The following is a 16,480-nucleotide window of genomic DNA, read 5'->3' on the forward strand; positions in this document are numbered from 1 at the left end:
TAAAATGCATTTACCAAAATGTGGTCCCGCCCACAATGGGCGGGGATTTACATTGCAACATCGTGTGAAATCGCGTTGAACCTTGAGAGGCATTGCAAGCCGGGTAGATCCCAAGAGCACAGTATCCTGGCTTTTATCAGTCATGCTGCGCCGTGTCGAGCTGCTTTTCCAGTGCAGCGTGGCTGTTGGGCCCTTAGCCTCCAGAGAATCCTGCCTGTGGAATCCTGCGACTTTATTTTATTTTTAAAATTAAAAAAAAAAAATTAGAATACTCAATTATTTTTTTCCAATTAAGGGGCAATTTAGCACGGCCAATCCACCTAACCTGCACATTTTTTGGGTTGTGGGGGTGAAACCCATGCAAACATGGGGAGAATGTGTAAACTCCACACAGACGGTGACCCAGGCCCGAGATTCGAACCCAGGTTCTCAGCGCCGTAGTCCCAGTGCTAACCACTGCGCCACATGTGGCTTTATTTTCTTATGACATGTTTTGAATCTCAAACTTTGTTGGCTTTAAAAAAAAAGGTAAATGGTCCCCAGTCCGATCTTAACAAACACTTGGGGTCTGGTCCAGGGTCCGAACAATGGGCGGGTTTCTCCGATTGCCAACGTGTTTCTCGGCGGTATGCCAAACATTGATGGCAGGATTCTACACTCCCACCATTTGTCAATGCGATTTCCCATTGAAGCCACCTCATGCTGCTGGTAAACATGCAGGCGTGGATGTACTGCCAGTTCAAAAAGTGAATCACACGGCTACAGAATTCCTGCCAATGTCTTGAACTCGTATTCATATATGTTCCTGACACTTTTAGTCTCTCAATGCTGCTTCTCTATTTTCAGGACAAAATGAGTCATGAGAGGGAACACAGATAATGATGGGATGAGGGCCCTGTAATTTAAAGCTATTGATATATTTTGAAAAAGATAACCGGCAAATAATTGGCATAGAGGACATGAGGAGGTATGGGAGGATGAGATTGAAGGCTTTTTCCCACTTTCTTCTTTTTTTAAATAAATCTAGAGTATCCAATTCATTTTTCCAACTAAGGGGCAATTTAGTGTGGCCAATCCACCTACCTTGCACATCTTTGGGTTGTGGGGCGAAACCCACGCAAACACAGGGAGAATGTGCAAATTCCACATGGACAGTGATCCAGAGCCTGGATTGAACCTGGGACCTCGGCGCTGTGAGGCAGCAGGACTAACCACTGTGCCACCATGCTGCCCCTTTTCACATTCTTAACGAGTGATTTACCAATTACTTAGATGCCACAGCACAACTTGAGGTGGAATAATTTTTACATTGTAAGAGGTATTAAGTAGATCCCTCTTCCTTGTGGATTTTCCTATCCAGTGGAACCATTGGATTGGGCAGCACATTAGCTCAGTGATTAGCATTGCTGCCTACAGCGCTGAGGACCCGGGTTCGATCCTGGCCCTGGGTCACTGTCCTTGTGGAGTTTGCACATTCTCCCCGTGTCTGCGTGGGTGTCACCCCCACTTCCCAAAGATGTGCTGGTTGGGTGGATTGGCCACGCTAAATTACCCCTTAATTGGAAAAAAATAATTGGGTACTCTAAATGTTAAAAAAAATTATAGTAGTGAAGCCTTATAAAAGGTTGAACCACTGGATATTTATTTGCAGTTGGGTTCTCTTTAATATTGAAATCAATGTTTATGAATAGGGCACTCTAAATTTATAGAAAAAAATAAATAGTAATTACTGGGAATATTCATCAACAAGTTAAATTTCATTAAATGGGAGGGATGTCGGACAGATTGTGACTCTCCACCCAACCCCTCATCTCAGAAAAAAGAAGAACTCACATATACTTTTAATTCAACAACCCAAGAATCCAATGAACAGTATCCTACCGGAATTTTGCCAAGTGTCAGGCTCAGACTGAAAACTGGTGTGTAACTCTCCAGTTGCACAGACCAGATTTCTCTCCAAATCTTAAGCCTCTTTAAAGAAAGAAAATGTGGACATGATTTACACCATCACTCTGGCAGGCGACCCCCTGATAGACCCAGCAACAGGCTCCACAGAGATCAGGGTGCCACCTTTAAAGATCAACACTGAAACAGAACGGCCCTCAGCTCTCACCACAGAGGTATTGGGAATTCTCCTCCATCCACTCCTGGCAATCGCCGGCGTAGTACCTCCCCACACCCAACAATCATCGGCGGCATTCCCATCTCCCTGCCAACAATCATCGGCTGCATTCCTCCTCTTCCCCCCCCCCCCCCACACATAAATTAACCCCCTTCCCCCATGGGCACGTCACTGGCACTGTCCTGTGGTACTGGGTGGCAATGTCAGATTGGCAGTGCCAACCCTATCAGGGGGCGCATGTTTCCCCCCATTGGATTTTGCGCCCATGTTGCCAATCTTGCGCACGGCTAATGTGGGCTCAAAATTGCCCCCAATATCTATTATTTTACACAAGTGACATTTCCAGCCTATTTATATGTTAGGAGATTCAATGAAGTCACATCAGCTACAGTCTCTTGAGATAAGCCAATTAACAAATGCCCCCATAATTTTAGCAAAAGGTTCATGTAAACCTCAGAGACAATTGTGGAGAACCATCATGAGGGCTGTGAAAATTGAGCCCCCACTGTTTTCAACATATATGCTCCCATGATAACATACTACAGAGAAGATTATTTTGGTCAGCAGAAAACAGAAAAACGTATCCACATAATCCTCCCAAAACTAGATTTTATTTAACTTGCTACAGAAACATTTTGAGAGATTATGGTAAAATTTATTCAAACCTTTGCAGAATTGCTGATAACATGTTTTTCATTCAATGAGAAATCATATTTATTGCACATGTAATGAACTATCCAAACCCATACAGCAAGTATGTTCTTAGAGAATGTCATCCACTGTGAGGTTATTTCCCAGCAGTTAGTCAGCAAGATAGGCATAGTGTCTTGGTAGGCAGATAGTTTTCTACCAAAGTTGCCCACTTGGCTTTCGTTCTAGAAGATTCAGAAATGGAGTTAAAGCATAAAATGTGCAAATCTGTAACACAATAGCTTTACATTGTTCAAATAAGATACTTTGAAACAATTCTGTTATTATCATGGTGAAAACATAACACTAATAAGAATTAAAGATGGTGGAGCTAGTCGGTAGTAAATACATTTTTAATTTTTGAAGTTGTTTTCACTGTTTATGATTTAATGTTCTTCATTTCTGTCAGTATAGTTGTTCTGTAGGATTGTTCCAGATTTCCCATAAATTCCAGGTAACTGCTAACGCGAAATCCATGGATTGCTTCCTCCTATATAACCAAAAATGAAAAGAAAGAAAATCATTCTGATAGAATGCTGAAGCACGTAGTCAGGATTAAAACACCATGATACCTTCTCTGAAATTATAAAGGCACCATTTTCTCAATTGCAAAGGCCAATGAAAATGGGGAAAATAACTTTAATACACTTTTTTTCTCATTACTACTGCTATTTAATATAGGGATACAGTACATTATATTGTGGTTTTAAATATTACCACATATTTGTAATTTATGAAGGAATATGATCTAGCCATCAAAAAGATAATGCCAATATAGAACACTTCAAAGATCTCATAGAATTTACAGTGCAGAAGGAGGCCATTCAGCCCATCGAGTCTGCACCGCCTCTTGGAAAGAGCACCCTACCCAAGGTCAACACCTCCACCCTATCACCAAAACCCAGTAACCTCACCCAACACTCAGGGTAATTTTGGTCATTAAAGGCAATTTATCATGGCCAATCCACCTAACCTGCACATCTTTGGACTGTGGGAGGAAACCGGAGCACCCGAAGGAAACCCACGCACACACGGGGAGGATGGGCAGACTCCGCACAGACAGTGACCCAAGCCGGAATCGAACCTGGGACCCTGGAGCTGTGAAGCAATTGTGCTATCCACAATGCTACCATGCTGCCCCAAACTGTTATTTAATCATAGATGAAGACATGTTTGAGGAAATCCCCAACTCCCCATCAAAGATGATCTTGGACTCCCATTAACTCTGGATGAAGTCGAAGCAGCTTTTAAACATGTTGAGTTTGGAAAAGCTACAGGCGTGGGTGGAAATTCCTGTGGCGATTTTGAAACTTGGAGAAGAGATCACCCATGGGCGGCATGGAGGCACAAAATAGCCTCCTTCTGCACTGTAGGAATTCTATGGAATCTTCATCAGTTCTTCCTGAAAAGCTGGGACAAAGAAGAAATTCCTGCCAACCTCAGGGATGCCGCCAACTTCAAGAAAGGAGACAAAGCGGATTGTGGGAACTACTGAGGAATCTCCCTACTCTCCATCGCCATAAAGATCATCGGCCAAACCCTCGCTAGCCACCTCTCCCAGTATCTGAAGAAATCTTTCCAGAAAGCCAGTGTGGCTTCTGACCAAACGGTGGAACACTTGGACTTGATTTTCACTGCTTGACAACTGCTAGAGGAAGCAAGGAGCAAGATCAGCCACTCTACATGGCCTTCGTTGATCTGAACAAGGCTTTGACTCAGTCAATTGGGAAGTGCTGTGGAAGACCCTGTCAAAGGCAAGCTGTCCAGAGAACTTCATCAATATCCTCCGACTCCTCCACGACAAGATGTTGGTGACTGTCCTCACCAACTGAAATAAGATTGAAACCTTTGAGGTCAAGACTGAAGTCAATGAAGTACCATTACCCCCACCCTTTTCTCCACCTTCATCGCTATCACCCTTTACCTTGCCAAGAAGCTTCCCAGTGGAGTGGACGGTCTACAGGTTGGATGGAAAACTTTCAACCTCAACTCGTTAAAATCCAAGAAGAAAATGCACTCTCTCTCGTGGAACTTCAGAATGAGGATGACATCGCCATCTCCACTCTCTCAGAAGAGAATCTACAAGCCATGCTTGATACCTTCGCAGAAGCACATCAAAGAATCAGTCTCAGCCTCAATCTCAAGAAGACGTCCTTTGCCAACCCGCCCTAGGGCAACATCCGGTCTCTCCCTCCATCAAGATCAATGGAGAAACCCTACCAAACTTAGGATATTTCCTCCATCTGGGAGCCACCTCCCATCTAAGGCTGACATCGATGAGGAGACCCAATATCGTATCCAATCAGCAAGTGCCTCCTTCCAACGCTTAACGCAGGAGTCTTTGATGTCCGCGACATTCATGCTGAAACCAAGTTCCTCGTGTACAAGGTAGTCCACCTCCCAACTTGTCTATGCAGCTCAAAACCTTAGGACTACGTACAGACGCCATCTCAAGGCCCTGCACAGGTACTATCAACACGGTCTGAGATGGATTCTCCACTTCAGCAGGGAGGACAGGTATACTAACATCAGCGTCCTTGAAGGAGCCAAGAGTACCAGCATCGAGGCCATGATCATTCTAAACCAACACTACTGGGCCTGCCATGTGCTTAGGATATAAGAGTCCTTACTGCCAAAGTAAATCTTCTTCGCCCAGCTCAAGTAAGGCTTCCGAACAAGATGAGAATAAACGAAGCACTACAAAAAACCCTGAAGGCTTACCTCAAGTAATGCAACATAAACGTCAACACCTGGGAGATCCTTACACAGAAGAGGCCTACTTGGAGGAACTTTCCGATTTAAGGGTTGATCACAATCAATGGACACGAAACGTAGGTGTAGTCCGAAACAAAAGGCTTTAATCAGCAATAAGTGTGCCCAGCAGCAGGAGTACAGAAATGACCTGGCTGCTGGGGAATACGGGTTCTTATACCCCGCCTCACAGGCAGAGCTACCTTCCTCTCGACCAATGAGAATAGAGGACACGATACTTGGGCCAATGGGCAGTGAGCTCTCTGCACCAATGGCAGCTCACACTCCCAGGTACTGTAATACCCCTAGTCATACTACCAAATTCACCCCTTGTTGAGAAAGGAACTGTGTTGGGGGGGGGGGGGGGGGGGGAAACGTGTGTGGGGAATGAGGACGTGGGGGGGAGGTGTTCCGTGCGAGTGGGTAAGAGACTGGTAGTATGACTAGTGATGTTGGTTCAAACCTCTCCAACGGTGGCTGCCCACTGGCCCGAAACTGTGTACAGGGTGTCAGAACACGGTAACTATATACAGATTTGAAGGAGAGAAAAAAAAACGAGAGAACAAGCAACAAGGTCCATTAATAGTTCACATAGACACAATCAGCCGATCGGGGGCCTTGGACGTCCTCTGTGACCTGCAGACCTTCGCTGGAGACGTTGGGGTTGAGGGCGTCCGTGACTCCGGGAGCGACGATCCGGTCCTTGTGGCTGCGTCCGTACCCCTAGGCGGCGTTGGCGAGGGCCGGGGAAGGGGCATCCGGTCCTCTAGGCGGCGCGGATAGGGTGTTGGCGGGCTGGGGGGGGGGGGGGGGGGGGGCCTGCTGGGAGACGTTGCGGATGAAGGGGGGTTGGCGCCGGGGGTGATGGCGGGGATCCGGCGGGTGACAGGTCCCGTAGGGAGACCGTGTCCTGTCGGCCGTCGGGATACTCCACATACGCGTACAGCGGGTTCGCGTGGAGCAGCTGGACTCTCAACCAACGGTTCCGACTTGTGCACCCGCGCCCGTTTCCGGAGCAGAATGGGCCTGGGGGTAGCCAGCCAGGCCGGGAGTGGGGTCCCTGAGGAAGAGTTCCGGGGGAAAACAAGAAGGCGTTCGTGGGGCGTTTGGTTAGTGGATGTGCAAAGTAGTGACCGGATTGAGTGGAGGGCGTCTAGGAGGACCTGTCTGCAGGAGACTGGGAGATTTCTGGACCGTAGGGCCAGCAGGCGCTCTTCCAGACCGTACGGTTCTCCCTCTTGACCTGTCCGTTCCTCCGGGGGTTTTAACTGGTCGTCCTGCTTGAGGCAATGCCCCTGCTGAGCAGGAATCGACGCATTTCGACACTCATAAAGGAGGACCCCCTATCGCTATGAATGTAAGCGGGGAGTCTGAACAGCGAGAAAATGGTGTGAAGGGCTTTAACGATGGTGGGTGTGGTCATGTTGGGGCAGGGGATGGCGAATAGGAAGCGGGAGTACTCGTCAATCACGTTGAAGAAGTACGTGTTGCGGTTGGTGGAGGGGAGGGGACCTTTGAAGTCCATGCTGAGATGTTCAAAGCGGCGGGAAGCCTTTATATCAGATGCATTTTTTCATGGCGGTAGAAGTGCGGCTTGCACTCCGCGCAGATGTGGCAGTCTCTAGTGACTGTCCTGACCTCCTCAATGGAGTAGGGCAGGTTGCGGGTCTTTACAAAGTGAAAGAAGCGGGTGACCCCCGGGTGGCAGAGGTCCGCGTGGGGGGATCGGAGGCGGTCCACTTGCGCGTTGGCACAGGTGCAGCGGGACAGGGCGTCGGGAGGCTCGTTAAGCTTTCCAGGACAATACAAGATGTCATAGCTGTAGGTGGATAACTCGATCCTCCACCGCAAGATCTTGTCGTTCTTTATCTTGCCCCTCTGTGAGTTGTCAAACATGAAGGCCACCAACCGTTGGTCTGTGAGGAGGGTGAACCTCCTGCCAGCCAGATAGTGCCTCCAGTGTCGCACAGCTTCTACTATGGCCTGTGCTTCCTTCTCGACCGAGGAGTGGCGGAAGAAGGCCATGGGTCTGCCTGCTTGGTTGAGGGTGGCTGCCAGAGCTACATTGGATGCGTCGCTCTCGACCTGGACGAGGAGGGACTCGTCGATAGCGCGCATCGTGGCCTTTGTGATATCCGCTTTGATGCGGCTGAAGGCCTGGCGGGCCTCCGTCGACAGGGGGAACGTGGCTGATTGGGCGGGCTTTATCGGCGTAATTGGGGACCCACTGGGCGTAATATGAGAAAGAAACCAAGACAGCGCTTGAGGGCTTTGGGGCAGTGGCGAAGGGGAAGCTCCATCAGGGAGCACATGCATTCTGGGTCGGGCCTATTACTCCATTACGCACTACGTAGCCGAGGATGGCTAGACGGTCGGTGCGAAACACGCATTTGTCCTTGTTGTAGGACAGGTTTAGGAGCTTTGCGGTTTGGAGGAATTTTCGGAGGTTGGTGTCGTGGTCCTGATCGTGGTCGCAGATGGTGACATTATTGAGATACGAGAAGGTTGCCCGTAAACCGTGTTGGTCAACCATTCGGTCCATCTCCCTTTGGAAGACCGAGACCCCGTTTGTGACACCGAAAGGAACCCTTAAAAAGTGGTAGAGCTGCCCGTCTGCTTCGAACGCAGTGTACTTGCGGTCGCTTGTGTGGATGGGGAGCTGGTGGTTGGCAGACTTGAGGTCCACCGTGGAGAAGGCCTTGTACTGCGCGATCCTGTTGACCAGGTCAGATATACGGGGGAAGAGGGTACACGTCCAGCTGCCTAAACCTGTTGATGGTCTGACTGTAGTCTATGATCATCCTATTCTTCTCTCCGGTCTTTACCACCAGAGCCTGTGCTCGCCAGGGGCTGTTACTAGCCTCGATGACCCCTCTCTTCAGGAGCCGTTGGATTTCGGACCTGAAGAAGGTCCAGTCCTGGGCACTGTACCGTCTGCTCCTGGTGGCGACGGGCTTGGAATCCGGGGTGAGGTTTGCAAACAAGGACGGGGGATCGACCTTGAGGGTCGCGAGGCTGCAGACAGTGAGGGGGGGGCATGGGGCCGCCGAATTTAAATGCTAGGCTCTGGAGGTTGCACTGGAAGTCTAACCCAGGAGTGCGGCCGCGCAGAGGTGAGGGAGGACGTATATCCTGTAATTTTTAAACTCCCTCCCCTGGACCGTGAGGTCCGCTATGCAACTCCCCGTGATCAGTACTGAGTGAGAGCCGGAGGCCAGGGCAATTTTTTGCTTAACTGGGTAGACAGGGAGAGCGCAGCGCCTTACCGTGGTGGGGTGGACAAAACTCTCTGCTCCCGGAGTCCAGCAGGCAGTTCATCTCGTGGCCGTTGAGCAAAATCTTTGTTGTTGCCGTGTAGAGGGTGCGGTGTCGAGACTGGTCCAGAGTGACTGAAGCGAGTCGTGGCAGATAGTTGGAGTCTTCATCAGGCAGGGAGTAGTCACCCGCGGGGTCCTCGGTGCTGATCCAAGATGGCGGCGCCTGTCGACCGCACATGGTGGGGGGGTGGAAAAAATGGCTGCGCCCGTTCCCCGCATGTGGAGTCGGGGGTCCAAAATGGCAGCGCCCAAGGGTCGCACGTGGCATCGGAGGCGTAAAATGGCAGCACCCGGAAATCGCATGTGCCGTTGGGGGATGGGGGTAGCGAGGTCCGCGGGCCGCATGGGGCTCCTGAAGAGAGCGAACGGGGAGTCCCGCGGTCGCTGCCTGGTTGCAGAATGGTCTGGGCAACGTTGTCGGGGGTGCTTGGCCTGGCCGCGAAAATAGCAACGGGGTCCCGCGGGTTTCTCGGGGCGCCCTGCGGCGCAGGCCTGGGGGGAGTAGGTGTCCGTGGGGGGAGAGAGATGCTGGATTCCACGCTGCCCAGGGGGCCGCTGCGCGGTCGGGGGCGTACAAGCGTGCGTTTTGGTTTGCGACATCTAGGGAGGTAGCGAGGGCCCGTGCCTCCATGAGGCTTAAGGTTTCCCTTTCTAACAGTCTCTGGCGGATCTGCGAGGACTGCATGCCTGCAATGAAGGTGTCTCGGATTAGGAGTTTAATGTGCTCAGCAGCAGATACCTGTGGGCAGCCGCAGTTCCTCCCCAGCACAAGGAGGGCACGGTAAAATTTGTCCAGTGACTCACCAGGGATCTGTTGTCTTGTGGCCAGTAAGTGCCGAGCATAGACTTGATTAACCGGCCGTATTAAGTGTACTTTAAGTAGGTCGATGGCCACGTCGTAGTCTGTCGTGTCCTCGATGAGCGTGAAGATGGCGGTGCCGACGCGCGAGTGGAGGATGCGCAGTTTCTGCTCCTTCGTCAGGACGTTTTCCGCCGTACTAAGGTAGCTGTTGAAACAAGCCAGCCAGTGCTTGAATGTGGCTGTTGCATTCGCTGCGTGGGGGCTGAGTCGTAGACACCTCCGGCTTGATGCGGAGCTCCATCCTTTAAAATCTTGCAGATTAAATTGATGTACAATCAATGGACATGAAATGTAGTTGTAGCCCGAAACGAAAGGCTTTAATCAGCAAGAAGTGTGCCCAGCAGCAGGAGTACAGAAATGACCTGGCTGCTGGGGAACACGGGTTCTTATACCCTGCCTTGTAGGCGGAGCTACCTTCCTCTTGACCAATGAGAATACAGAGGACACGATACTTGGGCCAATGGGCAGTGAGCCCTCTGCACCAATGGCAGCTCACACTCCCAGGTACCGTAATACCCCTAATCGTACTACCACAAGGGTCACAATTCTTCGAGGACACCCAACTGACAAGGGGTGGCCTGGGAAAAGAATACCAGTGATCTTGAGCCCATCTCCCGGAAACATCTGCCAAGTGTGCGGTCAAAGCTGTGGCTCTAGGATTGGGCTCATCAGCAATGCATGGACCCACAGAACCCATGAACTGTAATACGGAGTTTCTTAGGTGGATAATCACACTCGTTAACGAGTGATCTGCAAAGTTGAACCGAAGATTGCAAATAAATTCAAAAGTGATAACTGAAGACTAAAGAAATTACAAATGAAGTCCCTATCGTATCTTACTACTGGTCAAAAAACATTATAGCACAGACTTTTAAAACTGGCACAGGGATTGGGATTGCAACCTTCCACATGCTGCAGTTACAGCACACCATCTTCCTTGCCATGACTATACAACTTTATTGATTTGATCAAAATGTATTAATTGAATTGATAATTTTAGTTTTATTAGTAATTGACATCCAATGTTACCACCATTGCTGAATCCCCCACTATCAACATCCTGGGGGGTTACCAATGACCAGAAACTGAACTGGACTAGCCAGATAAATACTGTGGCTCAAAGGCAGGTCAGAATCTAGGAACATTAAGGCAGGTAACTCATTTCCTGATTCCTGGAAGCCTGTCTACAATACTCTCCACTTGCCTGGATGATTGTAGCTCCAGCAACACTGAAGAAGCTTGACACCATCCAGGACAATCTGCTTGATTGGCACCCCTTTCACAAACATTCACTCTCACCTATGCACAGTGTGTATGATCAACAAGATGCACCACAGCAACTCTTCGACAGCACCTTCCAAACCCACAACTGCCACCTTCTACAAGGAAAAGACTGGCAGACACATGAGAGCACCACCACCTGGAAGTTCCCCTCCAAGCCACACATCATCCTGACGTTGAAATATATTGCCGTTTCTTCGATATCGCTGGGCCAAAATCCTGGAACTCCCCTACCTAACAGCACTGTGGGTGTACCTAGGCCACATGGACTGCAGATGTTCAAGAAGGCAACGAACCATAACTTTCTCAAGGGCAATTATGGATGGGCAATAAATGCTGGCCGAGGTAGTGATGCCCACATCCCATGAGAGAATGAAAGAAAATTGATTTATCTGGCTTCTGCACCAAATTCCACATTTTAATATTTTTTCTGTGCTTTACACTTGGTGAATGGAGAATTAGGGATTGTTACTCGCATCTCAGATTGTTAGGCTGTTCACGGACAGCTCAGCCAGAAATGGACGGCCAAGGCTGTCTCCTCGCTTCCTCTTCCTGCTCTTCAGCTGCTCACTGTAAAGCTGGTGGCAAGAGATAGGCCCTCATAATTACAAGCTTTGTGAGCATACAGCAGAGAACTATAAATCTTAACACCCATTCTGCCAAGTACTGCACGACTCGTCCAGAAAGGTGGAGGCAGTGGACGCAGGGACAGTGGAGGTAGGGGCTGGTTTAGCTCACCAGGCTAAATCGCTGGCTTTTAAAGCAGACCAAGCAGGCCAGCAGCACGGTTCGATTCCCGTACCAGCCTCCCCGGACAGGCGCCGGAAAGTGGCAACTAGGGGCTTTTCACAGTAACTTCATTGAAGCCTACTCGTGACAATAAGCGATTTTCATTTTCATTGTTTCAGCACACCATTATATTTCATGTGGCAGCATGGCTTTTGGTCTATTCATGCTGTGCATGTGTATGAATTGTGCACTGGCATCATGAGCAATACCATCAATGGATAGCCCCTGTTACAAATACTTCTTTAGCCTGGAATGAGCCCGACGCATAAAGGTTCCTGGCCATGGTCACCTTCACAACCATGAGCAATGAGTTATTCATCCAACTCCAAGATTACCGTTGTGACTGCAGTAGCCTACAGATTCCAGTTGAGGTCATCATTACTGAAGTACAGATGGCTGACACATTACTCCTTGCTGAGGTTCAAGTAGTGAAATCGCTCCTTTTACATCATGGCTGGATACAGTCTCCTGTTCAGAGCCTTCTTCTTCTCATTCTCTTCTGACAGTTTGTCCTGTTCTGTGTGTTCTGCCCATTTTCCCAGGCATTATATACCCCAAAGGAAATATACCTACTACAATACACATAAGAACATCTGATACACCACTTCAATGTAGAATTTAGCAATTTTAAAGAACTGCTGAAGACATCAAACACTAAAGCGTCGCAACAGCCACTAGAGATCAATTAGCACCTAGCATGAAGGCAGTTGATGATCCCTTTAAATGGCAGTAGTGGTCCTTCATATTGTTAAGCATGATTAAGAGAAGGCATTAGATGGAGTTTGACATCCAAATGACAACGTTGGCGTCACGTCAATGTTATGGCTGATTGACGTCATCACCCGTCTACTGTATGTACTTCCAACAGATATTCACTGATATGCCACAGACTCTTTTGAACCTCTAAGGTCAGTTGTACTGTTCAGACAAAGAGCTATGCACCTGAATGAATTTTTAAAAAATTAATTAAAAGTGGAGAGGAAACTTAACGCTTTCCACAATGTTAAATGGCTTCCTTTAATCTTTTCTTACATCTCAAATACTCTCCAAAATACAAATATATTGTTGAGCTACGTCACGGTAGCACAGTGGTTAGCACTGTTGGTTCACAGCGCTTGGGTCACAGGTTCGATTCCCGGCTTGGGTCACTTGTCCGCATGTTCTCCCTGTGTCTGCGTGGGTTTCCTCCGGATGCTCCGGTTTCCTCCCACAAGTCTTGAAAGACACGCTATTAGGTCATTTGGACATATTGAATTCTCCCTCTGCGTACCCGAACAGGTGCCGGAATGTGGCAACTAGGGGCTTTTCACAGTAACTTTATTGCAATGTTAATGTAAGCCTACTTGTGACAATAAAGATTACTATTACTATTACAAGTGGGCTGCAGGAAAGGTGGATAAGATTGGGGGGGGGGGATTAAATGCATATTAAGAAAGAAAGAAATGGTAAAAGACAGTTAAAATGAAATGAAAGGGTGTTTTCATTTCATTTTAACTGTCTTTTACCATTTCTTTCTTTTTTAATATACATTTAATTTCCCCCCTCCCCAAATCTTATCCGCCTTTCCTGCACCTTTCTCCTCTTTGCTTCCCCCTTCCCCTCCCACCACACCTACAGTTCATCCTCTGATGTTAGTTTCCCTGCTGTTTGACATTTCACATCTATTGTCCCCTCTGGGGACTGCCATTAACACTCTTTATCCTTGGTATCTGTGGCCAATAGCACAGAAAATAGGTTTCCCTGGGTTTCTGTGGCTATGACACATCTTTCATTCTCACTCCACAGTATAAATATTTCCCACTTTCTCTGTCTGTTAGCTTTGACAAAGAGTCATCGGACTCAAAACGTTAGCTCTTTTCACTCCCTACAGAAGCTGCCAGACTTGCTGAGATTTTCCAGCATTTTTCCTTTCGTCGAAAATAATGAGCACTTTCTCCACAGTTCTCTGTATATCAAGTTACGGAAGAGGCCGTGACAGCACCAATTACACTATTTGGAAGGCAGGATATGAACTTCAGATACATAGTTGGAAGGAAAAATACGAACATAGAAAAATAATGCCGGTCTATGCCATTGAATAATTACAACATCACTAATGCAAGAAATTTAGCCATAGTTTACAGACTACATGTATTTAAAATGTAACAAATTACACACAGTGATGCTTTATACTCATTACACACAATGAACTACCGGCATGGTGGCACAGTGGTTAACACTGTGGTCTCACAGCAACAGGGACCCAGGTTCATTGAGCCATGGGTGACTTGTGTGTGGAGTTCACGCATTCTCCCAGTGTCTGCTTGGGTTTCATCTGGGTGCTCTGATTTTATCCCACAGTCCAAAGATGTGTAGGTTAGGTGGGTTTACGGAGATGGGGTGGGGGAATGGGCATAGCTAGGGTGATCTTTCAGAGGGTGGGTATGTACTCGATGGACCGAATGGGCTGATTCAGCAATGTAGGGATTCTATGAATACAGCTAGAGATGGAACTTAAGATATTTACAGTTTAGTTACATGTATATTTAATTTGTTGCACATAATAGCTTTAATTTAGAAAAGCAAAACAAGAGTCAAAAAATTTGAGAATAAATTGGAGTATTCTACATGCTGTAGAATGAATGGTAAACTACAAGAATTTTTATGGAGTAAAAAAGTATTTAAATATTAAAAAATATTTTGATATAGCAAATATCTACAAGTACATGCTAACAATTGTATTCCAATTTGAGTACAACATGAATACCAATACGTCAGTTACCGAATAGAAAAATATCCAAGATATCCAACTTCAATCATATTTCACTAGTTACCACCTGCCAAAATCAATAATATTCAGGATTAAATTACTGGAAAAGTACTTTATTTCACCATAAAGTACCGAAACAGCAAATTCTCTGAACAAAAAGTCTTCTGAATCCAAGGTAAATAATGAAGCAGTTACTTTTCTGCTCACACGCTTGGTTTATGGTTGTTCAATTACCATTACTGCAACAAAGCTCTGCCATCTGACTTTAACCTCATATTTTGTCATTGCAACTACATTTTCTTATTAAAAAATTATTGCGCTGTTTAATAATATACTTATGCCTCAGTGTATCAACGGATGTTTATGCATTTTTCACCATTTTCCTTCAGATTTGCAAATGCAAGCCACTTGCTTGGAAATACACTATAGGGATAATTTTTGAAAAGCAAACATCTACATAGGTTCTGTGCTTAACACAACATCATCATATTTTCTTTTCTTTGGAAGAGTAACTGGCAGAGTGTGTCTTGTACATCGTGTAATCTGCCTAAAATGATACATTGGGCTAGTGACTTGCTGTCAAATTAAGTGAGGCCACTGCCGTTTTGTCATTATTCCTGTGCAAACTTCATGAGAGGGACAGATGCAGATTTAGAAGTGTAAATTCTAATATTCTACTCTTATCTCGCTGGCGGGATCTACTGGTCTCGCGGATGGCGAACACCCACCGTGGGTTTCCTGGCAGCGTGAGGTTCAAACAACGGGAAATCCTGTTGGCAGCAACGTTACCAGACGATTCTGCCACTGGCCCAATGGCGGGCTGCATCCACCGCTGCAAAACGCTGCAAGGACGAATGGAAAATCCCACCCACATATCATTGCCCGCCGTATCAATTGAATGGCCAGAAGCTGCTCCATTTCAGTCTGAGTAACCTTATGATGGTAAGTATCAATTACTGCCAGATAATCTCATTGGCACAGATAATTACGTATTACATCTGAACCAAATTTCAATTCTGCATCGGGATCCCAGGTGCCAAAACAATTTGGGGTCCTGCATTCATATCACAGATGCGATGCAATTTCAAATTTAAATTAACTGATTGGCAATGAAGCAGGTTTGGTGTCAAATCAGAGGCACCAGAAGCAGCCTAGAGTGTGACTTGGTCCCCAAGGAACCTTGAAAAGGCAAACAGAAACCGTAACTGAACACCAGATTTTTAAATCCCTTCCTTGATAGATTATGTGGCTAAGAGGCAGGAGATTTTCTTCCTGGACTTTGGCTGAATCAGGGTCCTCCAGGAGAGAAAAATCGCTTGGCCTTCAACAGCCATGGCATCACAAGAGAACCTTGGCCCAGTGCTGCAATATGACCTCCTAGGCTAATGAAAACAATGTAGGTGAGAATGTAAACTGTGAACAGGACACAAAGAATCTGCAAAGAGATATAGATAGTTTAAGTTTGAGGTCAACAAGGCAACAGATGGAATATAACTCAGAGAAGTATGAGCTTGTTTACAGGTAATGAAAAAAATATATTTTTTAAAGACATGAAACTTATAAATGTTGATGTTCAAAGACACTTGGATGTACTCCTACCCTTTAGGACTGAGGTGAGGGGAAATGTTTTCACCCAGACAGTGATGAATCCGTGGAATTCAGAGTTCACACAATTTTACCTCTCTCCCACCCATGTCCCCCCTCCGCCCACACCTACACCTTAACCTCTGATTAGTGTCTCTGCTGTTTGGCCTTTCACACCTTTATTCTCTCTGGGGACTGCCATTAGCATATCATTGCCCGCTGTATCAATTGAATTTTCCCTTGGTTCGGTGGCTATGACTCATCTTTTATTCCTTCACCCTACAGTATAAATATCTCCAACTTTCTATGTCTTTTAGCTTTGACAAAGGGTCATC

The 16,480-nt window shown here is 47.0% G+C and overlaps 1 protein-coding gene across 1 annotated transcript in view; it reads right to left on the reverse strand.

Moving 5' to 3' along the window:
- Positions 1–2,714: 2,714 nt before the first annotated feature.
- tbc1d32 (TBC1 domain family, member 32) overlaps positions 2,715–16,480 on the reverse strand; it is a 348,975-nt gene continuing 335,209 nt past the window's right edge. Inside the window, 1 exon segment of the mRNA XM_038799703.1 lies at positions 2,715–3,302. Within this exon segment, the coding sequence (XP_038655631.1) occupies positions 3,192–3,302 (111 nt within the window). The 3' untranslated portion in view covers positions 2,715–3,191.

The sequence above is a fragment of the Scyliorhinus canicula genome, chromosome 6 (assembly GCF_902713615.1).
Source record: "Scyliorhinus canicula chromosome 6, sScyCan1.1, whole genome shotgun sequence".
NCBI lineage: Eukaryota > Metazoa > Chordata > Chondrichthyes > Carcharhiniformes > Scyliorhinidae > Scyliorhinus > Scyliorhinus canicula.